Raw genomic sequence first — 26,686 nt, 5'->3', positions numbered from 1 at the left:
TGTAAACCTTGTAGTTTTTGCAAAAAAATTCAAAACTTGCAACAGCAGTGAAACTAGCAAAATTCGCTAAACTTGCAGGGGTTTCTATACACCCTAAAGCTGCATTACAGGGCTGCAGACAGCGCACACACACACTTCTGCAGCTCTCCCCTCGCGCGCTCATACACACACACACACACACATACACACACACACAGAGGGAAGCCGGGTTCCCCGCGCGTGCAGCACAAACACAGCAGCGTCCCTGTCCCGCGTTGCTGAGTTAGTGAGTTAGTTTGTGAATTATCGCTGATTATCCCTTCTCTCTGCGTGTGAATTAGTAATGGCACCCACCCTGCTCCGCGTCTGGGAGAGCGCTGTCCGACACCGAGCGCGCGACGTGGCTGCAGGCCAGCACGAGCAGGAGGAGTGCGAGAGACATAGCGGAGTACAGGAGGAGGAGAGAGAGAGAAAACTGAACAACACAACAGAGAGAGAGAGAGAGAGAGAGAGAGAGAGAGAGAAACGGTAAGCACGAGGGGAGGAGTGAGCCCGGCACACGAGGAGGAGGGAGAGAGAGAGAGAGAGAGAGAGAGAGAGAGAGGAGGGAAGGACAGAGGTAGAGAAAGAAAGGAGCAGAGAAAGTGAGAAAGTGACCAGCTCCTGGACAGAACAGTGAGAGTGAAACATTATCGTGCTTTGTTAGCTTTAGTGAAGTTTTGAGGCTATTTGGAGCTCCGGATTATCAGATTCCAGTAAAATCTGGTCAGAGATTATTTAATTACCTTTGTGACAATTACATTTGCATAAAAATGAACAAATATTAAGTTATACGTTCAAACAAACGCTTAAATATCGAGGACACGCCCCTTTCCGCTTCCGTACCCTCCCCTCCAGACTGAAGCGTTAGCATTAGCTTGTAAACAGTCTCTAAGTTAGCCTAGTTAGCTATAGCAGCTTTAACTTAGAGTTTATAGCTCTAAATAATAAAAAGGTAACGTTAGTTCAGCAGAAGCAGAATTTTACACAGTAAATCTTTCTTAGTGTCAGTTTAAAATCATTAACGATGCAGGTTAATGAACGTTAACAGTGTAGGCTAATGATAACGTCAGTCTCAACGATCTTATGAGCTAATGCGCTGCTGTCGCGCCGTGTGGTAAACTGACTACAGCGCTCCAAAGCTGATACGTTTTGTCTTGTACACATTTTTCTGAATGTCACTGGATTCTCTGAATTACGAGGTCATTTAGCAGCCAAAATACTGACAACGCTACATGTAAGCTAACACTGCCACGCGCAGAACTGACATCATAAGACTGACCTCACCAAAATACCCCACACACACCACAGGCTCTGTGCAGTGTGGTAGTTTAGAGGCAGTTTTATGCTGTGTTCACATGTGTGTTCGGTAGCTGGACGACTGCAAACTAGATATTCTGTTGTTTTCATCAACCATGATGGAAAATTCTGCCAGCGGTAACTTTCTGCAGACGCAGCGGTGAGCGGAACCCTCCAGCACGAGTTAAATTTTCAATTTTCCCAACTTCTGCCGTCGACCGCAGCAGTGAAATAAACTTAAATGTTGATTCTTTGGGTAGCCTTGGATGCCAAACATCTTGTTGTTGAATTTCTTGATGAACCCAGTATTGTCCAACTTTTCTCCACCTTAAAACAATCTACTCTGCCAAAGCTCTGCTCTAAAACCCGTCCATTTTCACGGGTACCATGGTCATCATGCCAGTGTTTGAGTGGCGTCGGCCCGCCATCGGCCATGTACCGCTATGAGGTGCAGAATGTCGCCTTTCTCAACACAAACGTGAATCGCAGCGTTAGGCTGCAGTTTGAGCATCCGCTGTTTTACAGATCATTCAACTATAATGGTTCATTCCATCGAACTGGGTTAAGGTCAGAGCTGAAAACACATTTAGGAACTAATCTTGGACTTTAGGCTAAAATCCTTCTGCTTTGAGTGACCCTAGACCTCAATTATGTTTATTTTATTAAAATTAATGATTGAACGTTCCATTTTGTCACTACCAAAACAATCACAACTCTACCAAACTTTCCCAAATGTGTCAGTAGTGACTGTTTCAGTGACAATTTTGGCTCATTTTGAGCTCAAAAACGCAGCAGTACACAACCAGCAAACACAGCTTTGAACAGCTGTTCACACAGAAAATCATCATATTGTTCATTAAAACATTAAAAAGTGTACTTAACTGCAGAAAATCTGTGTTTCGGTAGTGACAATTCTTATTGTTCCACACTGACTTTCAGACTTTGGGGCACTAACTGCTCACCATGCGGCCATGAAGGACAGGGATGCAGCCTCACTTCCTGCTCTAAAGTACAGGGGCGTGACTAAAAAAGGCTCCACCTACCGACTATGGACTCCGCCTTTGGGACAGACATTTGCCAATAAAAATTACCTTGTAAGTGTTTTTTTAATATATTTAGCTTATTACTATCCATGTAAACGTCCTTAGTTTAAATAGTTGATGACATAATCCGCGTAAATATCCAAGATCTAAATACTTAATTAGTTAAAGTATTTTTACATTTTTTTTAAATAGTTTTAAATAGTTAAAGTTTTAAATAGTTTTTTTTTTACTGTGAGTGTGCAGTTTGAACTACTTTGATAGAAAAGTCTATATAATAGTGTTGTAATAGTAATAGTTTTAATAATAGTCTTACTTTAATGCAATGTCAGTTCAATGTGCAGGTGTGTTAGCTTGGTAGCAATATTCATTTACCCCTTAAAATCCCATCTTATGACATACTAAGGCTTATTATTCAGTAACTACAGTGACCTCAATGCCAACTGGCTGAGCTATTCTTAGTTTATAGAAGTGTGTAATAAAACTTTCGGCCTGCTGGTGGGCCCTGGCCATTTTAGGGGTTAATGACCACAGAATTTAGATGATCCAGTGACATTCAGAAGGAAAAAATGTGCAAAGGACAAAACATATCACATTTAGAACATTTTTGTTTACCACAGAGCATGAGAACCAATTATTTTTAAAACCACTGTTCGTTTGTCCCATAGATAAAAATACAAAGAGACTCAGAGTTCCTTACTTGGGCAGGACTTTAGAGTGACAGCACGACTTCAGGGGTCTATGTGATGCTCTATTAAACTAATAGATTATAGGCTATAAAAGACATATCAGTTAATGATGAAAAGTCCTTCGTCCATCAAACTTTGTAAAGTTGTAAGAATGTGAGAATAGTGAAACAGTGCTATAAACACTACGGACATTACATCGAGTGAAGACGACCTGAAGGTGCTGCTGCCCGAAGAGCAGCAGGACCTGCTGAGTAATCCTGTCTAAACTGTCTAAAACCTAAATTGTAATCTTAAATTAGAGTCCCAGGAAAGCAGAGCAGACGCTTCAGCCTTTAGGAAATTCTGCGGTAGTACATTCTCCACTGCACTGTGTTTAACTAAGGCTGAAAATTAGCACCTCGGGAAACTTTGATGTGGGAGTGAATGCATTAAAAGATCAGTAAGAGCTTTTTTCTGCAGTCAGAAGTAAAATCATCAGAATAGACACTCCAGTTAACTCTTAGAACTCACAATTATGGCCAGCAAAGTCATGTTGTAGTTTTATATGAACTGTTTCTGACTCACAGCTCATGAAACGTGTAAGTAGAACAGGAGATTTTTTATTATGATTTGAAATAAAAACATATTTTACAGCATTGATATTTTAGTACGTAAACAAGAGCATAGCTTAGTTTTCAAAGGCTGGGGAAACACTACAGGAGTATATATATATATATATATATATATATATATATATATATATATATAAATCAGCACTCAGTAGCAATAATACTGACCAATCAGCACTCAGTAACAGTAATGCTAACCAATCAGCACTCAGTAGCACTAATGTTAACCAATCAGCTCTCAGTAGCTGTTGTCATGTTATGACGTAAACAAGAGCATAGCTTAGTTTTCAGAAGCTGGGGAAACACTATAGGAGAATGTATATCGAGGAGAACTGCCTCTCAGTAATGTCTTCCTAGTTTGTCAGACGCTAGAGGGCGCTCTCGAGTAAGTCCAAAATGAATGGAATCCTATAGAATCCCTTTGAGCTCTAATTATAGAACTTGACAATGTCTTATGTGCCTTTATGACATCAGTGAGCGCAAACTGCTTTACTCAAGCTCAACAACTAATCAGCACTCAGTAGCAGTAATGTTAACCAATCAGCACTCAGTAGCAGTAATGCTAACCAATCAGCTCTCAGTAAGAATCAGTAACTGTAATGGCTGTTTGACTGGACATTGGATAAATGGAGGGTGGTGTGTGACTTTCGGACCGTCCAGTCCCTTGGACAGTCGTCCAGCTGGTGCAGTGTCCTAACTGAAGTGGTGAGGTGGGAGGTGGGAGGTGGGGGTTACTCTGGTGTGTAAGTGGGGTCTTCAGTAATCCCTCTGCCTCAGTTCCTCATGTGTGTGTCAGAGGTTGCAGGCTGTGAGCAGCGGCACTGGCAGAGCGGTGTCAGAGCCGGATTAGTCAAGTCGCCACGGTGCTTGGCCTCCTGATGAACTGTGGCTGTTTTCAGATTCTGCTGATTCTTCCTGCGGAACCTCTCACAGCCCAAACGCAGGAACTCCGAGCTTCACTGATCTGTTCCATATTCAGACCAGAGCTCCGATCGGGGAGAGCAGATTGTTCCACACATATGCTCCACACTCACTCTCTCACTCACTCACTCTCTCACTCACTCTCTGGACTGGATCTCCAGCCAACTCTGTTGCTTTATATCTTTTCATTTCATCACTCAGGGAACACTCACCCAGACTGACCCCCTCGGCTCCGAATGTGGAACACGTGTCTGCACTGAACTAATAACCCACCATTTATATTCTAGTGTGCTGAGATAAATCAGAGACTCACAGAGCGTTTAGACTCCTGAGCTTTAGTTTAGTGCACACAGGCCAGAGGATATTCATTCATTCATTCATTTAGTGTACAAAGGCATTTTACACAGTGAGTTTGCACAAGCCATTCATTCATTCAGTCATTCATTCAATCATTTATTCATTTAGTGGACACAGACCAGAAAGCAGTGTTAATTAATTAATTCTTTCATTCATTCATTCAGTGTACAAAGGCCAGAGTGCAGGGTACACATTCATTCACTTAATTAATTCACTCATCCATTAATTCGTTTATTTATTGATTCACTCATTTATCAGTTCAGTTACTTATTCATGCACTCATTCATTCATGCACTCATTCATTTATTTATTCCAGTATTCATTCATTCATTCATTCCTGCACTCAGTGATTTATTCATTTCTTTTTATTGTTCAGTTATTATTAATGAGATTTATTATTTATTAAGGACTATTATTATTCAGTAATTATCATTAAAAAGACTCTTTAGGTCTGTTTATTTGGACAGCTGTGGTCACTCCAGTCGTACTCAGCCTCATACCAAACAACTGAATCCCCAAACCCAGCGACAGGCTAGTTAAAGCTAAAATAAAAAATATGTTGTTTCTTTTGGCACCAATGGAGGCAAACGCTAAAGTATCCGAGCCAAATTCCAACTGAGCCAAATTCCTGACCAATCAAAGGACACCCATGTGTGTAATTTGGTGTGCTTTGACTGCTGCCCTGTGAAAGTAGCTGAACAAAATGAACAAGATACAGAATCACCCAAAAACCCAAAAACCCAAAAAAACAAAACCCCAGACTCTGTGGACGACCAAACAAGCGTGAAACAGCCACAGGGGTCAGTTCATTCATTCCTTCATTCATACAACTGAGAATCACTTGGGTCATACATGTTGTATGAAATAATTCATTCACTCATTCATTCATTCATTCATTCATTCATTCATTCATTCTTTTCTTCATTCTCCCAGCAGGCTGATGGTTCAGATTTTTCAATGCAGTTGCACTGCTCGTCCACAGGATGTCACTGTTCTGCAGGTTTGAATTGCTGACCTTTAGTCCACATTACCGTCAGTAGGGCAGAGTCAGAGCCACTCAGAGGGAGCGTCACACACACCTTCTGGCGCAACAGGCGCAGTGTGAAACACAAGCAGGTCAGGAGTGATGGGACATTTCAGCTGGACTTCACACGGGTGAGTTCTTTCTCTTCATCTACACTCATTAATTTAACTATAAACTCTTAATTAGCACTGTTTTAATTATAATGAAGTTAAGCTCTTCTGTACAGTAGATCAGATCTTATGGAACACTCACAGCACTCAAAGACTAAAACAGGATTACATTTCAGTCACATTTCATACGCATCTAAAAACGTCCTGTTTTACATTCATTCTTTCATTGATTCATTCATTCACTTGTTAAATGCCTGAGCGCCATAGGTTATGTGACATTACTGAAGCCACTTAATATAAAGACGTTAATTCGTGCTGTCGATGTAAAACACACTCTTTTGTCTCTCCTCTCGTGTACAGATGTGTGTGCCGTGGGTGTGTATGGTTTGCGTGAAGTTAAATACAGCTGTGTGGCACAGGTGTGTGAAGAATAGGTGTGTATATAGGTGTGAGTGCTTGATATATGTATGTTTATAGATAGATAAATAGATGTACAGATAAGTGTGCGGGCATACAGGTCAGAGTGTAGGTGTACAGGTGTGTGAGGAAGTACAGGGGAGCATGTGTTGATGTGCAAGTGAGTGTGTAGTGTAAGTATATGTATCTAGGTGTGCATACAGGCATACAGATGTGTATGTATGTAAAGGTGTACAGGTGTTGAGGTGTGTATGTAGGTGTCCACGTGTATGTGGTAAAGGTGTGAGCATCCTGCTGTACAGTTGTGTATGTATATATAGGCATAAGGGTGAGTGTAAATAGGTGTACAGGTGAGTGTGTAGGTATTCAGATGTGTGTGTGTGATATAGGCGCATACATCTAGATGTGCAGGTGTGTGTATATATAAATTTATATAGGCATACAGGTGAGTGTGCAGGTGTACAGGTGAGTGTGTAAGTGTTCAGGTGGTACTCTAGGTGTATTTAAAGTGTACAGGTGTGAGAGTAGGTGTACAGGCTATGTGTGTACAGGTGTGAGTGTACAGGCGTGTTTGTGTGTGTGTGTGTGTGTACAGGTGTGAGTATATATATCAGTATGGGGGGCTTTTGGGCCGCTGTGGTTCCGGTGCTGCAGGTGTTCTTCCTGTCTCTGCTGCTGCTCATCATGCTGCCCGCCATGTTCGGCTTTTCACTGGGCATCACAGAGACCTACATGAAGATCCTCATCAAAACACTGAAGGTACGCACACACACACACACACACACACACACACACACACACACACACCAACACTTAGACAGCAGCTGAGCCACAATGAGTGACTGTCTAGAGTCCTGTTTAAGTATTTTCACTGTTATGCCCACAAAGTTGTATACATTTGAGAGAAAATATGTTTAGTATTTTTGTATTCAAAACACATTATATATCTGGTTTAGAGAGAAGCAGGAAATAGAAAACAATTGTCAACGATAGTAGCTTTATTTAGGTAAATAAATGTCTACCGTTAGTGGTTTGGGTTAGACACTAACTCAAAATTTAGTCAGTGAGCTAGTTTGCCTTCTTCTAAATTCTAAGTCTTAATTACTCTCTAAAATGCAGTCTGAATTCACAAATACACACACAAACACACACACACACACATAAATACGTATGTGTGTAGGTGTTTCTAATAAAGCGGCCAGTTAGTTGAGGCACAAGGTAGGTGTTTCTAATAAGTTATATATATATGCTGTAACTGCGTAGGAGAAGGAACATTCTTAACTTCTTAACTTTAACTGTGTGTTAAAGTAGTGAGCATTTCTTTTGGTGACCATATACAAAAACAGCCCATGTGCCAGAATGTAACTGCTGCACTGTTTGAGGTGGAATAGAAAATTTGAAAAGAACATGTTGAATAGGATGCCTGTGTGTGTGTGTGTGTGTGTGTGTGTGTGTGTGTGTGTGTGTGTGTGTGTGAGAGAGAGAGAGAGACAGTTTGTATTTAACCATGTGTCTGTGTGTTCCAGTGGGCAACACTGAAGATTCAGAAGAGCAGCAGAGAGGAGCAGACCTTAAAACATTCTTCATCTAACGGTAAACATAAAATGTATACTCACCACAGACACACGGTTACGACACATTCCCGTGACTGAACACTGAAGTGTGGTTTCACTGGCACTGTGTGCTTTAATACGCAATACACTGCTCTCCATTTCCTCTTCTGATCAGTACAGACTGTACAGATGAGTTTCAGAATAGTTACTAGTTAGTTAGAGTATTTCATAGTAGATACTGAATAATTCATAGTAGATACTGAATAATTCATAGTAGATACTGAATAATTCATAGTAGGTGCTGAATAATTCATACGAGATACTGAATAATTCACAGTAGATGCTGAATAATTTGTAGTGGATGCTGAATAATTTGTAGTAGATACTGAATAATTCACAGTAGATACTGAATAATTCATAGTAGGTGCTGAATAATTCATACGAGATACTGAATAATTCACAGTAGATGCTGAATAATTTGTAGTGGATGCTGAATAATTTGTAATGGATGCTGAATAATTCACAGTAGATGCTGAATAATTTGTAGTAGATGCTGAATAATTTGTAGTAGATGCTGAATAATTTGTAGTGGATGCTGAATAATTCACAGTAGATGCTGAATAATTTGTAGTAGATGCTGAATAATTTGTAGTAGATGCTGAATAATTCATAGAAGATGCTGAATAATTCATAGTAGATACTGAGTAATTCATAGTAGATACTGAATAATTTGTAGTAGATGCTGAATAATTTGTAGTAGATGCTGAATAATTCATAGAAGATGCTGAATAATTTGTAGTAGATGCTGAATAATTCATAGTATATACTGAATAATTCATAGAAGATGCTGAATAATTCATAGTAGATGCTGAATAATTCGTAGTAGATGCTGAATAATTAGTTTCTAAATAATTAGTAACTGAACACTTCATTATAGTAACTGACTAATTCACAGTAACTGCTACTGCATAATAAATATTAGTGAATAATAATTTACTAATAATTGATGGTGGATGGTTTATTGTGGTTACTGTATAATAAATAGAGCTGTCCACTTTCATTTGACAGATCTACTAAGACAGTTTATAGAGGCCAATATAGTAAATAAAGACCAAACAATAAAATGGGCTTTATTGAACAATAACAAACCATGTACAGCCGTTCAAAGGTTCCAGAATACTTTAGTGAAAAAAGATAAGCAAGAAAATATTCAAAAGGCTTCATTATAGAAAATATACAGAAACACATACACTGCGACCAAAAATGACCCTCCAGCTCTGTTTCTTACTGTAAGACAGTTTCATCATCTCAAATGCCAACTAATTACTGACAATTCAGAGAAGATAGATTTTATTTTACTTTTTTTTTTTTTGAGACGAGTAAGCGAGGAGTCAGGCCGCAGTTCGGGGGTTAAACTGAGTGGTTTTATTATTGTTTCTGAGGGCAGAGGGCAGCTGGTCCAGGCTGGAGTGAAGAGTCCTGCTATCAGCGGTAGATAACTGATGGCTCTTATCGATGCTGAGATAAAACAGAGGCTTCTTTAGGTTACAGTGCGTCTCAGGAGATGAAAGCGTGCTGAAAATCTCGGGTTAAAGAGCAACGGAACGGCCTTTTGACCCCTCTCCCTTCTCCACTGTCCTTCAGTGTTCTGGGTTAACAACGTAACACAGTCTGGTCATCATAACACAATCATGAGCAGGTCAGCCATGCAAAAACACTGTCCAAATACCCTTAATGTTAGCTAGGCTAGCGCTAATGTTAGCTAAGTTGCTAACTGGATGGTAGCACTAATAGTTAGCTAGCTAGATAACAACAAAGGAACAAACTAGCCAGCATTAGCTAACTAATCAAAATGTTACAGCAGTTTTAAGCTGTGATGCTATTGTACCTTAATCTAATACTACCTTAACACTTTTTGGCTTTTTGACATGACTGTTCTTTAAGTTTTTCTGTTGTTGCTCTTAAAGTTAGAGTAGTGCTACTAAAATATTTTGAACATGATTTTAAGAATCTGTACTCAGTTAATTACTTAGTCCAACGTTCAAGGCTACACTGAGTTTACTGGTCACATAGCTAACCTAAACATTAGCTTCTAATAGTGTTTCTAATAAAGTGGCCAGTGACTGGAAGTAAAGGGTGGGTGTTTCTAATAAAGTGGCCAGTGAGTGGAAGTACAGGGTAAGTGTTTCTAATAAAGTGACCAGTGAGTGGAAGTACAGGGTAAGTGTTTCCAGTAAAGTGGTCAGTGAGTGGAAGTACAGGGTGAGTGTTTCTAATAAAGTGGCCAGTGAGTGGAAGTACAGGGTGAGTGTTTCTAATAAAGTGGCCAGTGTGTGGAAGTACAGGGTGAGTGTTTCTAATAAAGTGGCCAGTGCGTGGAAGTACAGGGTGAGTGTTTCTAATAAAGTGGCCAGTGAGTGGAAGTACAGGGTGAGTGTTTCTAATAAAGTGGCCAGTGAGTTGAAGTACAGGGTGGGTGTTTCTAATAAAGTGGCCAGTGAGTGGATGTAAAAGGTAGATGTTTCTAATAAAGTACTCAGTTAATTACTTATGTCTAACGTTCAAGACTACACTGGGTTTATTGCTCACATAAGCTAACCTAAACATTAGCGTACACTAGCTAAGTTAGCTTACACTAGCCTAGCCAGCTAACTAACACCTTGACATTCAAGCAACAGCTTTACATTTAACAAAAGTCTGTTTTTGTTACCATAAATGACAAAATAAAAAGGAAATTGTGAAAGATCACGGTAGCTACTTAGCTAAGATTAGCTGGCCTACAAGCTAATAGCTTCCTCAGCTTGGGTGTTATGAAAAACAAATTCATTTTCTCCTTATAGTGGTTATTAAAAATGGAAATAGTAAGTTACTTTATTAGAAGTAAATCCAAGTAAAAGTGAAATCATCCAGTCTGTCCTGTTCCAGGCCGGAGTTTTCCACACTGGTGTGGAATGTGAACATTTAGCCAAAGCAATTAAAGATTACACAATTACTCTCACACCCCTGGTGGACTTTGTGCCTTTTTATTATCTACAGTCCTCTCATTTAGCTTTGCTGTCTGTCTTAGCCTGTAACGATAAATCAATACTCAGTACTTGGCTTATCAACACTGATCAGGCAGCTTCTCTCTGCTCTGCAGGCACACAGATCAGTTCAGCAACATCAGCTTTGGCACTGTTGTGTGTCCATTAGCATACAGCTGCACTGCAGTACAGAGTGGGCATTGTGAGTTAGCTGAAGTGATGAAGATGATGTAGTTAGTGCTGGTTTACAGTTCCGTCATCAGTTAAAGAATCAGTGAGTGACCTTTAGCTGCAGCGCTGCAAACCAAACCACAGCGTGAGTGAAGCTAGTCAGCTAGCTAAGTTAGCTAGCTGCACTGTAAAAAGCAGTGTGTGCATTGGTTCAGCATATATAGAATATATTACAATGCTGCAAGTATTGCCACGTCATGAAGTCCACCTCCTTGTTTCTACATTCATTGTCCATTTTTTCAGCTCCACTGACCGTACAGTTTCACTCTGTAGTTCTGCAGTTACAGACTGTAGTCCATCTGTTTCTCTGCATACTTTGTTACCCTGTTCTTCAGTGGTCCGGACCACCATGGACCCTCACAGAGCAGGTACTATTTGGGTGGTGGGTCATTCTCAGCACTGCAGTGACACTGACGTGGTGGTGGTGTGTTAGTGTGTGTTGTGCTGGTACGAGTGGATCAGACACAGCAGTGCTGCTGGAGTTTTTAAACACTGTGTCCACTCACTGTCCACTCTATTAGACACTCCTACCTTGTCAGTCCACCTTGTAGATGTAAAGTCAGAGACGATAGCTCATCTGCTGCTGCTTCATTAGTGTGGCTGATGTTTCTAATAAGTGGCCAGTGAGTGGAAGCACAAGGTAGGTGTTTCTAATAAAGAGGTCAGTGAGTGGAGGCACAAGGTAGATGTTTCTAATAAAGAGGTCAGTTAGTGGAAGTAAAAGGTGGGTGTTTCTAATAAAGTGGACAGTGAATGGAAGCACAAGGTAGATGTTTCTAATAAAGAGGTCAGTTAGTGGAAGTAAAAGGTGGGTGTTTCTAATAAAGTGGACAGTGAATGGAAGCACAAGGTGTCAGCGAGTGTGAGCAGAACTCTCTCCGTCTGGACGGTAGTGTTGCTGCTGTTATGCTGCCAGGTTTGCATTCCTGCAGTGAGGCGTGTTGGAGCTGTTTAGACCTGTCAGACGTATCTGGCACTTCCAGTGAAGTAGCTTTATTTCAGACTCATGAAGCTGCTTTGTCTACATTTCCATGGAGTCTCAATTGCGTGTCTTTTCCTGCTCGGCTAACAGTTTCCTCATGAAGTGCAGTGATGAGTGATGCATGTCGTTTACTCATTTTTCAGTGCTGTTTGAAGCTTTAAACAGCATGAAATACAAAGCAAAGGGGGGCACACAACACACCCACCCTCCAAACCTTTTCCCAGCTCTATTATAATAATGTAGAGTCTATAAAGACACTAAAACACTGAATACTGTTCTACCACCAACGTCTGATAAAATGTATAAGCACACATACGGAATGTTCTAGCACTTTCTACTGTTGGATAATGCTGATTTCTGCCAGCATAATGTTATGTTAGCGCCAAGCTAAGCTTTGTTCCACTGGGCTTAATACTGTTAATGGTACACTTTTTAGCAAAGACAGTCCAAAGAAGGTTCTTTGATCAACGCTTTTGGGCGCTATGTAGAACCATTTAAAAAAGTACTTTAAAGAACCATATATGAGACACTCTCCATTATGGAGAATGTTTAACAATGCAAAGAACCATTTAAGTATTCAAACAGTCAGTTATCATGGTTCTGTATATAACCGGTGCTTTTACTAAAGAACCCTTAAAGAACCACTTTTTAAGAGTCACCTCTACCCAAAATATGGAAGTTTGTAATAAGCCTTCTTCACTTTTTACGGTGTAGTTTTACTGTAAATGCTTCAGGGGATCCTTTAGCCTAGCATGGTGTGGGTTCATGCCGGTTTCTTCCCTTTCAGTGATGCACGTGAAAAACTCTGTGGTATCAGCACCCCCTTGTGGAAAATATCCAGACTGCTAAACATTAGGGAATGAGTTAGCGAGTTACTAGGCCAGGCTAAATGACTGAAATGAATTGTTGCTTTTAGTTGTAACAAAGTCTTGCTGCGTTCTCCTCAGGTCTGATCCAGAGGGATGACTCCTCACTGGAGAAGGAGCTTGGGGAGCAGCGGAGGAACCGGCGGGGGGATTTCGCTCTCAGTGACGTGTTTTATTTCAGTCGGAAGGGCATCGAGAGTATAGTGGAGGACGAGGTCACTCAGAGGTTCAGCTCGGAGGAGTTAGTGTCCTGGAACCTGCTCACACGAACCAACAACAACTTCCACTACATCTCCCTCAGACTGACCATCCTGTGGGGCGTCGGGGTCATCGTCCGCTATGGCATCCTGCTGCCCCTCAGGTAACACACACGCCACAGTCACAGAGCTTTTCCATTCAGTCATTTCTGTCACAAAGTGATTTAAATGTGACTATATAATTATTTTTATAGTTAATTTCTCTGTTAAACTCTCAGTTCCAACCAATCAGGTATATATATATATATATATATATATATATGTATATATATATATATATATATATACATATATATATCTTAGATACCACGATTTCAAGATAACACACGTCCAGCTGACTTACTAGACAGGTTGATGGTCTGGATGAGTGAAATCCTTACAGGCTATTGTTATTTGTGTCGCTGTACATGGTGTTCTAGCATTCAGAGAATCTGGAGGGCAGCTTGACCTCTTCAGTAGCACAGAACCCGCACAGTGCCATGACCAACACTGTGCTGTTCTTGTGCACACTGATAAGCTTTTTATTTTAATATGTTAAATTCAGCAAATAAACAGTCATTGTGCATTAGAATGTGCAGAAGTGTGCTCGTTGTAGAGGATGTGTTCACTTATTTTCATAATTAAAACATGGAATTTGACTAGGGGTGCCCAAACTGGTTAGCTGGTTTGTCTTTAAATGACCATAACTATTTGGTTTGGTTGCAGAGTCACTCTGGCGGCTATCGGGCTCAGCTGGCTGGTCATCGGCACCACTGCGGTGGGATTCATCCCGAACTGCTGGTAATCACACACTAAAACTCTCTTCTACAGTACGCAGTACAATAAAATGAAAAAAAACCTTTACATTTACAGAGTTTTTAAGTATTTAATTATATAAGCTTGTATTACTGTTGGGTGAATCACTTGCCTGCTGTAAGTGCACTTCATTCCACTGAAGAAGTTGTGTGGATGGCGGTGACGGTGTGGATGTTTTGCATTGCAGGTTAAAGGACTGGCTGAGTGAGCTGGTGCATGTGATGTGCTATCGGATCTGCGCCAGAGGCCTTTCAGCCACCATCCACTACCATAACAGGTACTCAATACCACAACAATTACTATATCACAGCAAGTAATGAATACCGTGGCAGTTCTAAATACTACAACAGTTACTAAATACCATAACAGGTACTCGATAACACAACAGGTGTGAAGTACTACATCAGGTATTAAATAGCACAACAATTACTACATATCACAGCAGGTACTGAGTACCATAACAGGCACTAAATACTACAACAGGTACTCAATAACACAACAGGTACGAAGTACTATATCAGGTATTAAATACCATAATTACTAAATATCACAGCAGATACTGAATACCATAACATGCACTAAATACTGCAACAGTTACTAAATACAATAATAGATACTCAATATTACAACAGGTATTAAATATCACAACAGGTACTCAATACCATAATAGGTACTAAATACCATATTAGGCACTAATCCATGGAGGGAATACCATAACAAGTAATAAATACCATATCAGGTCCTAAATATCATAACAGGCACTAACTACCAGTACTAAATACTGTAACAGGTACTAAATACCATATCAAGTATTAAATACCACAATACTAAATATCACTAAATACTACAACAGTTACTAAATATCACAACAGGTACTCAGTATGATAACAGGTACTAAATATTACAACAGTTACTCAATACCACAACAGGTATTCAGCATGATAACGGGTACTAAATACTACAAAAATTACTAAATACCATAACAGGTACTCAGTATGATAACAGGTACTAAATATCACAACAGGTACTCGGTACCATATTAGGCACTAATCCATAACAAGTACTACACTAATCCATAACAAGTACTAAATACCAAAACAGGCACTTAATTCCAAAACAGGCACTAAACACCACAACATGTACTAAATACCATAACAGGCACTAAACACCAGTACTAAATACTGTAACAAGTACTGAATACAATAACAGGTATTTAATATCACAACAAGCTACAATCTGTTCTGTCTCCTCTTCTGCAGAGAGAACAAACCAAAGAAAGGAGGAATCTGTGTAGCCAATCACACTTCACCGATCGACGTGGTGATCCTAGCCAATGACAGCGGCTACGCCATGGTGAGTGAGCCAAAACAAAAACACACCGAGTGGAATTACAGTGATGCACACAAGCAGGAGGCAATGATTAGTTTACAAAGTCAATTACTCATTTTTCATTTTTAATAATGAGAAAAGCACTACTTGATACACAGTCATTCTGACAGACTGTAGTACAGTACAGGAAGTGTAGGGGGCGATATGGCTTCTACTGTTTCATTTAAAAAGCTCTATAATGTTCATATGATCCACACAGTCATTCTGACAGACTGTAATACACTACAGGAAGTGTAGGGGGCGATATGGCTTCTATTATTTCACTGCACCATTAAAGGAAAAATCACTTGTTGGAACTTCAGTTCCAGATCCTCAGTTGAAGACCAGTTGATTAAACAGATAATAATTGATAATCGATTGGAGTTTATGTAAATAATGATTAGCTGGAGTCATAGCGTTTACACACACATAATTCATAAACACGCTGTTGGAGGTTTTAAGGTGGGGTTTGCGTGTGTGATTGACAGGTGGGGCAGGTCCACGGAGGGCTGATGGGCGTGGTCCAGCGGGCGATGGTCCGAGCATGCCCGCACATCTGGTTTGAGAGGGCGGAGATGAAAGATCGCCACCTGGTGACACAGAGGTACAGCAGCACTGCATTAAACCTCCTTCATTCTGCTGTTAAACAAGTCACTGCAGGCACACAGTGTGTTAGTAAAGCACAGAGCTAATGATCTGCTTATTATAGAGCTCATGTTTAAGCTGAATCTACTTCAGGCTGGATCTTGTTTTCTGCTCCTGCTAGAGCGTGAGGGCCAAACTGAGTGCATTAAAGTGATAGTGCAGCCACTTATGCAATAAATGTAGTCCATCAGTGAGGATTTGAATTAGAGTTTCTCTGAACTGTTCCTTTAAGAACTAGCCGAACCTTTAACGTCATTTATTTAACAGACACAGAGATGCAGTGCTCAGACATGCACTGGTCTGGAATGTAGGTCAGCAATTACCCCCACACTCCCCCACACTCCCACACACACACACACACACAGCACAGAGTGTATAGAAAAGCTAGTCAGTGCAGCACTGAAGGCTCATATATGTTTAATAACACCATATACTCATCAACTGCACTTCATAATCATTGAAGATACATTCAGTTATGCTTTAATCGCTACTAGTCCACTATTATCGTCATTTTTCTACACATTCACTTTACATTACGTAATCATTTAAATGTAAAAACATAATTATATGATTCATTAAATCAATGATAAATATGATATCATGTTTCTGTTGAGTTTTTATTTTTTGGCATAATTTGAAAACTCCAGTTACCCTTTGCATTGGGGTAAAATTTCATGATTAATGGACCAACAGAAATGGACCAAACATACTTGGACAAAACTCTAGTTGCATTAAATTCTATTACAAGTTAAGGACATTTTTTCCTTTTGCAGTGAAGTTTCCTTTTTGGAGGTACAAACTTTTGTTCTGAGAGCGACGATAAATAATAATATTTTAACAAGTTACATATGCATATTTACACTGCAGTTTGCAAACACATAATTAATCACATAGTTATCTCGATAACTTTTGCGTGGGCCAAAGATTTGGAGCATTAAAGGCTCATGTTCTGCATTTTTCTTGCCCACTTACAGCATTAGGTGTGCTTTTTAGTACATGATCATTTTCCAAACTTTCTTCATCCCTTAGAATTGTTTTTGTCTGCCCTGCACTGTACCTCAGCCAAAGTGCAGGGCCCTTATAAACACTATGGCCTGGATTGTAAGTTTAGAATCTGCACTTTCCACACAGTTTCTCCATTCGTTTCAGTGAATTACAGTCATAAATATTTAATCTAAAACAACAGCAGGATTTTATTACTGTAAAGTGTTTTATCTGTTCTCAGCTGAGCTCTTCTCCCTCTTTCCCGTCTTCCACAGATTGAGGGATCACGTGAACGACAAGAAGAAACTGCCCATCCTCATATTCCCCGAGGGTAAGTGCCTTAATGCTTAAAACAGCCCTCCTAAAGCTCAGGGAGCATGATGGAAAAAACAGTATTAAATAAAATTATTTGAAATTTAATTTAAAAATTATGTGAAAATGCTTTTTCAGCCAAACAAGCACTCTAATGCTAATGGCTAACTACAGGCTGTCTAATTGACGTCCTGACTGGTCTGTAAACTCTACAGTCGTGGTTCATTCACTCTGTTCTGCTTCTGTTTCTGCACACAGGAACCTGCATCAACAACACGTCCGTCATGATGTTCAAAAAGGGAAGTTTTGAAATCGGAGGCACCATTTACCCCGTCGCTATAAAGGTATAAAAGCTCCTCCGTCACCCCGCACTGCAATACGGGCAATATGAACAATAAAATTACACAACTCAATAAACATTACACCACTCAGCCTACATTCCACAGTTACACGGATGTAACTGGAGAAACCGATTACACTGTAGTGGAATATAGACTAAAATGAAAAATGAGAAAAAAAATTGCTTGAGAATTGTGTGTTTGGGCAAAAAATCTGCCTATTTAATATTATTATAACAAATTATCTGGTAATCGTCTGATGAAAGTCATTTTTTCATAATATGCCTGCAAACTCATCACCTTTTGGTCAAATTTGTCATTTTGAATGACAAATATGACACAGACGAAATCTGTGTACATTTTAAATAAAATAGTTTTTATTCATGGGAGCGTTGGGTAATTTGGGGTGCCCTAACAGCAGATCATGGCCTTTTATTTGAAATTTCATGTTAGAATTAAATTTTAGAATATTAGAAATGATTTTATATTATATTATGAGTGATGTTTTTAAAACATTAAAAGGTTTCAGTAGGAGCGCTGCTAGTGCTGGATGATATTAATGGATTAACTGGATAACTTTAGTGCCTTAATGGTGCTGATAAATGAAACCACTGTGGAATAGAAGGCTACTAAAACAGTTTTATTCTCACATTTTCAGATTTCTTTCTTCAATAGTTTTAGAGCATTGGGTGCTGGAAAGGTCAACACATGTAAATTATTGATGTTTGCAACCAAGACAATCAGCTACCTTTTCATTTTTGTCTGAAATTGATGTAGAAAACGTTGATAAATGTTGTGACTGATAAGGAACCATCTAGCAATTACAAGAAAGTGGCAATCATAGGGGTCCAAGCACTCCACACCTTATGGGCCCAGTACAGGCTTTTAAGCAGATAGAACACAAATGATGGGCAAAGTTTTTAGGATGACATGTATACATAGTTATTGTTGATGAGGGGTCTTGAAAGGTAATGTCTACATTTTTAAAAACATTGACCCTTTACCTCTGTGTGGTAAGCAATGGATTTTTAGAAAATATCTGGAAAGCAGTACAGTTTTTGACATGGTTTGTATTGGCACAGCTGTTGGGGCCAATGAATGAAATGATTCTCTAGCCATTACTCGTTTTCCTGTGTTTCAGATACAGAAGGTTTCATTTTCATGTTAAAATCGGTATAAATGATGCTGTATTGGTGGAGCACTTTAGGTTGCAGGCTGTAATGTGTTAATTATGAGTATATGTGTGTCCCGCAGTATGACCCTCAGTTTGGCGATGCGTTCTGGAACAGTGCAAAGTATAACATGGTCAGTTACCTGCTGAGGATGATGACCAGCTGGGCAATTGTCTGCAACGTCTGGTACCTGCCCCCCATGACCCAAAAGGTGGGAACAGTCACAGGAAAATCAAAATTAAAGCAATAGTTCAGCTAAAAATCTGACTTAGTCACAACCACAACCACACCCACCCCCTTACCCAAAACACTGTACATCAGCCAAGACATGTTTGGTGTGTGAAGCTTGTTTCTTTTGTTTATCACTGGAGCTAGGAGGCTAATGTCGCTAACAGGTAATGGGTGCTTATACCCCACCAATTAGCATGGTGCTAACTAAATGCCTAAACCATCACACGCTTGCCTAAAAGTGAGTGGAGTTCAGTAATCACTAATAGACTTGATAATGTGGTTCCTGACACTGTATGACTCACTGTTATTATAAACATGGACTGAAGTATGTTAGCATAGCAAAATACAGTTTTGAAGCCTGAATTTGGCCTGTATTTTTGTCAGTTTTCATATATAACAGTGTGTCATACACTGTTATTAACTTCCAAACTTTAAAGCTAAAGCTAAACAAGCTAACTTCAGACACAAACATGTCTTGGTTGATTGAGTATATTCGGGTCAAGGGTAGAAATGATGTATGAATGTTTTGCTCAGCAAATGCTTTAAAAACCGTAATAATGATGTTTGTCTCTGGTTGGATTGTGAAACACTGTAGTTACGCAGTGCTTTGCAGTTTCTCTGACTCATTTCCTGTGTGTATAGGAAGGAGAGGACGCAGTGCAGTTTGCTAACAGAGTGAAGTCTGCTATCGCACAGCAGGGGGGACTGGTGGACCTCTCCTGGTGGGCAATGCTCTCTTTTATATCATGTTCATACATTAGAATAGAAGTAATAGAATACAATTAAATGTAGTTGGAACACGATATAAGAATAGAATAGAATAGAATAGAATAGAATAGAATAGAATAGAACAGGATAATGGAGTAAAAACAATAGAATAAAATATAATAGAATATCTTTATGGGCAAGTAAAAATACAGAACAGAAAACAAAAACAGTTCTATTTGTGATTTTTTGAGTTTGATGGTTGATGTTGAATATAAAAAAATAAATAAATAAAAATAATACATACAGTGTTCTTCCACAAATACACAGAAATACACAGGGAACTATGTGTGCTAAGTTGTGAGGTCAAAACAATAGTAATACAGTTTGTAATTTGTGTGTGTGTGTGTGTGTGTGTGTGTGTGTGTGTAGGGATGGTGGTCTGAAAAGAGCAAAGGTGAAGGACACTTTCAAACAGGAGCAGCAGAAGAAGTACAGCAGCATGGTGGTCGGAGACGACAGCAGTGAATGAACTGGAAAATCCACCAATCACAGACCTCCAAGATATCAAACCAACTAATCGCAGACCCCCGAGACATCAAACTCACCAATCACAGATCTCTGAGACATCAAACCCACCAATCACAGACCTCCGAGATACCAAACTCACCAATCACAGACCTCTGAGACACTGAGCCCACCAATCTTAGACCTCTGAGACACCAAATCCTCCAATCTCAGATCTGCAGGACACCAAACCCACCAATCACCACCCTCTGAGACACCATATCCACCAATCACAGACACTAACACAGAGGTGCTAAAGCCTCTGGTTACTCTGTGGTATTTTGTTGTAAAAGGTTTTACAGGCGTTCCTCAGCTCAGCTCTGCTGACAACCTAAAGACATTCATGTCAGTGCCTTCAGGAGAACAAACTCTGAACTGCACACAGCTCTCTGCCTCGAACAGAACAGGACAAGATATTGTTTTTGAGGAAAGTAAACTAATTTGGCAGTTATATGGCAAATTATGGCATTTTGCTAATCGTTAATGTTCATTCAGTTGTAATACACAAGAAAGTGGAACTTTGCATTGTTTATTTTTCTGATGACAGAAAAATCCTCATGTTCTTCATTTTAAAGTTTTGATGTGCTGTTTATTTTTCCTCAATAAATTAATTTCTGACAAATAAAACCTTTGGCATTGTTTTCAGTCACATCTAATAAAATGTTTGTACTGTCAGATCAAATCCTTACAACCCTGTCATTAGTATTTGTTTATTTATTTATGCATTAATTAAAAACACCAGACATCCACCTCTAAAAGCTCCCCCACAGAAAGTTATTGCATGAACTTATAAAAAAGTCCATTCATGGTGGAGGGACACATGCAGGGCGCTGTGAGGCAAAATAGTCCCAAAAGAAAACTTACTATTTCAGGTTTTCCACTATTTTTCCATCATCATCATTCCATATAAACTCAGAAGACTCGTGTAGGTTCACTGGTGGTTTTGATAGTGAATAAAATGTCTATATTTGTGTTGTAGTCATGGTGACCCCTGGTTCCTATCACCACCACTGTAAAGACATCTGAACCATTTCACACCAAACCACTCTGAATCTCTCTGTTTACAGCTCACACACTGAATTATACAGAATTTGTGTAATGGTGGAATTCCCTTTCAATCACAACAACACATGGAAAGAACAGCGTTAGCTGGTAATCCAGGCTTGCATGTGTACGTTAACACGGTGACACAGTGTTAACTGGGTCCCAAATGGTTCTCAGCAGGCTCACAGTAGACACACAGAAGGTAAAACCCTCACTCTAATAAAGACACTGTGCCGTGTCTGAGTCTGGGGGTCTCAGCCGGAGTCCAATCAGAGTTTATGGGTCTGCTTCTGTTTTTTATGGCACCCATTTGTTGACCTCCTGTCTCATCCACTTCCTCTGTGAGAAAACAGGCATGCAGAAGAGAACTGAAGCTGCTTTACACTCATTTATTTACAGTTTCATTCCACAAATACAAATTCTGCTGATGTAACTTCTTCAACATTTTGCTTGAACAGAGTTCAGGACAGTTTTCAGAGACCTGCACAGATTTGAACACATACAAGAGCAAACGCATATCAACACCGCCCTCTAGTGGAAGATTCTGGTGTTGAGCGCATTGAGGGAACGCTGCTGCGCTCACAACATATTTACAAAGAACGGAACGGTTTATGCACCCGTTGTACAGCATACGGCAAAGTGTCACACCATGTTCAGCTACATTTGACACTATATCAATGATTAGTTGACAGTAAAAAGACAGAAATACAGTTTTTACGAGTTTTCTCAAAACGGACTACAAAGTCTGTCGCGCCGATGATGTCACTGCCGCATATCCAACGAAGCGGCGCTGCATTGAGGCATGGGATTTGTAGTTCAATTGTAGTTTAATTGCTACAGTTATGTTGCTAAGCACAGTGTTCCGCTGTTATGTTAAATTCATGCGTGCTGTGTTTATATAATCACAAACTGACTGTTTAACAAACGTTACAGCGATTTTAATCCGTTGTAAAAGATTTGTCAATGGCGAAATGAATGGCGACCAGCAGATGGCGTAGTTCTGCACTTTCCTTTCCATAGGCAATACAGTCATGCTTTAGTTATTTAATTTGTGACTATATTTCTGTTTAGTGCAGTGTTTCTCAGCCCTGGTCCTGGAGGCCCACATTAATAGCCCATTCTTGGGTGTGTTAAAGTAGGAAAAGCTCTAAAATGTGCCGGGCAGTGGGTCTCCAGGACCAGACTGGAGAAAGACCAGTTTAGACCATTGTTTAGAACTATTTTATCAAGGCAGTCAATTTACTTGTTCTTGGATAAATACTCTATATGTTAACATACTGAAAAAACATGAAACAATTAATCATATCAATGTTTATTTATATTCATAATGTTTCTACCCAAGCAAATAAGAACTGCCCGGATAAATAGCTTCTCATAGTACCTTGTATATGAACCATAAAAATACTGAATATGAGCAAATACGTCAGGGTATGGCACACAAAGAAAACACAAACTCATTCCACCACCACTGCTGATTATCAGCGGGTGATCACCTGAGAGGAAACTGTTCGAGGTGGCACCAGGTTTGAGTACAATATCAACAGAAAATGGTATAATAAAAGAATATTTTTAAAAGGCTCATATCCCACATATTTTCTTGCATTTTTATTTTATCCACTTCTAATATTTCTGTGGATTTATGTACCAAAAACAGTTATAGCTTTTTTTAGTCTTTATTACTTAGAATTAAACAGGCTGTTGCCTTTAAGACTGATATATGTGCTCACTTTTGATTGGCTGCCCTGTATTGCGCCTCCTTCAGAAAGCAGTCCAGGCTGAAACACTCCTTATAACTTCAGCATGAATGGGCGGGGCTAAACTACAGTAGGCTGACCGAATGCAAATGTGTTGGTTTTCGTGACATCACAAAAACAGTGAACGCAAAATGGGCTGTTTTTTGCAGCTTAGTTTCCATTTATGGACTGTACGAATCGAGAAGTGCATCTAGCACATTTAACTGTGTCACGCTACCCAGATAACAGTTTTGGGCTGATTCTGGCTTTCCCATGTGAGTGCTGGTTGACTACTGGGTAGATGTTAGGCATGCGGGCCAGAACAGGGCCAGATCCTGGACAGCTTCATACCATTTTTACTTTGTGTCCACATTTGTGAGACAATTCTGGTATGAATATTGTGGACCAACAATGTAGTTGGACCAGATTGGGGCCAGATTTGGGCCATATCCTTTAGTTCTACTCACTTTACAGTGTGTGGGCCAGATCTGGGCCAAGGACCCAGCCGTATACTGGGCCAGAACAAACCAAGAATGTGGCCCACAAGTGAGCCAAACTAATTTTGCTAACTAGGCACAAACGCTTTTTTATAGACAGGGAAAGTTCAGTTCAGTCGTCGGTGATATGGGCCCTTTAAAGCTCATCAGTTTTTAAAGAAAAAATAAATAAAAGGCCAATATTTAAGATTTCAACACATGTTATCAGAGAAGACAATGTGGCGTTGTGCCATCTCTACTTGTGTATGTGTTTCACAACACAGTGCATGTGGATGATTTTTTTGGGGGTGTTTGTTCGAGCTGTCCACCATTAGCATCTCCATCACTCGGTCGTCTCTGCTCTGTTTGTTTCTCCTTCTGGACACCTGAAACACACAAACTACAGAGTTCTTTAAAGGAATAGTTCAGCAAGCTGAGCCAAGACACCTTTGTTGTCTGAACTTTGCTTCTTCAGTTTTAGAACTGGAGCTACGAGGCTAGTGTAGCTGACAAGAGGTAGAAGCTAATACTGCACTATGCTAGCATGGTGCTAACTTAAATCATGCCAAAAAACATCACACACTCGTCTCAAACTGTGTGGAGTTGTTCAGTATCTCTAATCGATTTGATTACATGGTTTCTGACACTGTGTGACTCATAGTTATCTTTAAATATAGAGTAAAATATGTTAGCATAAAGCTAAAAACAGTAGACGCCATCATGAAGCCTGAATTTTGACCACACTTGTGTCGATATGTGGAGAGACACAGTGTCAGAAACCACGCAAAGCTAAAAACATTAGCATAAACCACCTTAAAGCCTGAAATGTGTCTATACTTTAGACCAACAGTGAGTGATACAGTGTCAGACACCACATAATCAAGTCTATTAGAGATACTGAACACCTCCACACGGATTGAGGCCAGGATGTGATGATGTAGGCATAGTTAGCACCAGGCTAATTGGTGAGGTATTTGCTTTCACTGTTAGCTACATGGGCCTTGTAGCTCCAGTGCTAAAACTAAGACAGCAAACGTGTCTTGGCTGATCGACTACACTTAGAATAAGCGGAAGGAGCTCAAATTTATGATTTTTTCTGCTTTAACTCTTGATTGGGGTTCACCGTAACCACAGCGACAGACATTGGGTTTGGTGTACCTACCTTTTGGGGGTAGTGCGTCTTCTTTCTCTTTAGCTGTGCCAGAAATACATTCTGCCTGTGCAACAGGACAAATGGCCACCCTTGGTCACTTTTAAAGCTGCTGCTTTGTCTGATTAATATGACATATGGAGAATATTATGACGTACCTCCAAAGTGTTCTCCAGGAGCATCCTCTTCTCCTGAGGGAGGGTTCCTAAATACCTGTGGAATGGAATCAGTGGATCATCTTGATATCCACAAATCACCAGTTTTCCAGACCTGAAGTAGGCCTAAGCCTGGAGTAAGTAATAAAGCAATGTGAAAGATCTACTCAGAATAAGACCAGAATAGAGCAGTTTAGGTCTAAATCTGACTTATCTGATCTAAATAGTCAATATCTTTTGCAAGTCTTTTGCAGACTAATCCAGTTAACCTATCTTTTACTAGTTATACCAGCTAACCTCCTGCTAGTCAAGATAATCCAGCAATCTATATATTTTCAACACTCAGATTAGCTGCATCTGGGTACTAAACTCAATAATATAGATCTCTAGGGGGGGAAAAATAGTGATTACTGTCTTAAAATAATATAGTTTAATCTATTATAGTCACTCTGTATGAGGTAACAGAGAACAACAAATATATCTGCTCTGACATGAAGTTCAAAAGCCACAGTTAAATTAAAACGCAGTGTTTTTAAGAGGACTTTAGATACTCACATCTTTAAATAAGAGCCCTGAGTCTTGTTCTCAGCACCCCACCTCCCAGCAGCACCAGAGGAAATAGGCATTTCTGAAACTACATACCAGTGAAACACAAACAAAGCACACTAATGCACATAAACTGTAGATCCCTTTCACATCTAGACCAACCAGCATTGTACGTCCAGGCTCTGTTCCAGCATTTCTATTCTAAAACAGTCACAGCTTCCAGTCAGCTGGACAGCGTGCTGCTGAGCCCAATGCCAGAAAGGTGTTTGTTGTTGTCTCCATAGCAACACAGGGCCCTATTGTGAACATCCATCTCACTCAGTGCTGGCAAACATTCTAGATGTTGGACCCATATCATTATCCATTACCGGCAAGATATACTGATTAATATATGGCTCATTTCGAATCAGTAAACATTACCAGTGAAAGCAAACCTCATATTTACTGTTAGGATGTGAGCACAGCATTCCCGGCAAAGGAAAGTTGATCTGTGTGAACGCTGTGCTCACATCAGAAATGCTGGGCACAAAATCAGAATCTGTGTTGTTATGAAAATGTTAAATTAGACTGTACTGTTAGTAACTGTGTCCCTAAATCAGACTGTACTGTTAGTAACTGTGTCCCTAAATCAGACAGTACTGTTAGTAACTGTGATCTTAAATCAGATTGTACTGTTAGTAACTGTGTCCCTAAATCAGACAGTACTGTTAGTAACTGTGTCCCTAAATCAGACAGTACTGTTAGTAACTGTGATCTTAAATCAGATTGTACTGTTAGTAACTGAGATTAAATCAGATTGTACTGTTAGTAACTGTGTCCCTAAATCAGACTGCACTGTTAGTAACTGTGTCCCTAAATCAGACTGTACTATTAGTAACTGTGAGATTAAATCAGACTGTACTGTTAGTAACAGTGTCCCTAAATCAGACTGTACTGTTAGTAACTGTGAGATTAAATCAGATTGTACTGTTAGTAACTGTGTCCCTAAATCAGACTGTACTGTTAGTAACTGTGTCCCTAAATCAGACTGTACTGTTAGTAACTGTGTCCCTAAACCAGACTATACTGTT

The 26,686-nt window shown here is 39.8% G+C and overlaps 2 protein-coding genes across 4 annotated transcripts in view; one reads left to right on the top strand and one right to left on the bottom strand.

The window, feature by feature from the left end:
* adamts12 (ADAM metallopeptidase with thrombospondin type 1 motif, 12) overlaps positions 1–422 on the bottom strand; it is a 31,063-nt gene extending 30,641 nt beyond the window's left edge. Inside the window, 1 exon segment of the mRNA XM_036598086.1 lies at positions 334–422. Coding sequence (XP_036453979.1) covers positions 334–421 — 88 coding nt within the window. The 5' untranslated portion in view covers position 422.
* Positions 423–5,980: 5,558 nt separating this feature from the next.
* On the top strand, positions 5,981–21,139 carry agpat9l (1-acylglycerol-3-phosphate O-acyltransferase 9, like). 3 transcript variants are annotated; one of them, XM_036598110.1, is made up of 14 exons: positions 5,981–6,087; positions 6,427–6,485; positions 7,079–7,242; positions 8,010–8,076; positions 13,220–13,499; positions 14,101–14,175; positions 14,378–14,467; positions 15,450–15,543; positions 16,047–16,162; positions 17,463–17,518; positions 17,758–17,843; positions 19,092–19,220; positions 19,883–19,962; positions 20,378–21,139. In XM_036598110.1, the coding sequence occupies exons 3-14, from the start codon at positions 7,099–7,101 to the stop codon at positions 20,475–20,477; spliced, it is 1,317 nt and encodes a 438-aa protein (XP_036454003.1). In that variant the 5' UTR covers positions 5,981–6,087; positions 6,427–6,485; positions 7,079–7,098; the 3' UTR covers positions 20,478–21,139. The 3 variants fall into 3 exon arrangements, with proteins under 3 accessions (XP_036454003.1, XP_036454002.1, XP_036454001.1); XM_036598109.1 differs by having other exon boundaries at positions 6,427–6,500; XM_036598108.1 differs by having other exon boundaries at positions 6,427–7,242.
* The last annotated feature ends 5,547 nt before the right edge of the window (positions 21,140–26,686 follow it).

The sequence above is a fragment of the Colossoma macropomum genome, unplaced genomic scaffold (genome assembly GCF_904425465.1).
Source record: "Colossoma macropomum unplaced genomic scaffold, Colossoma_macropomum, whole genome shotgun sequence".
NCBI lineage: Eukaryota > Metazoa > Chordata > Actinopteri > Characiformes > Serrasalmidae > Colossoma > Colossoma macropomum.
This window is presented reverse-complemented; position numbering and strand designations above follow the sequence as displayed.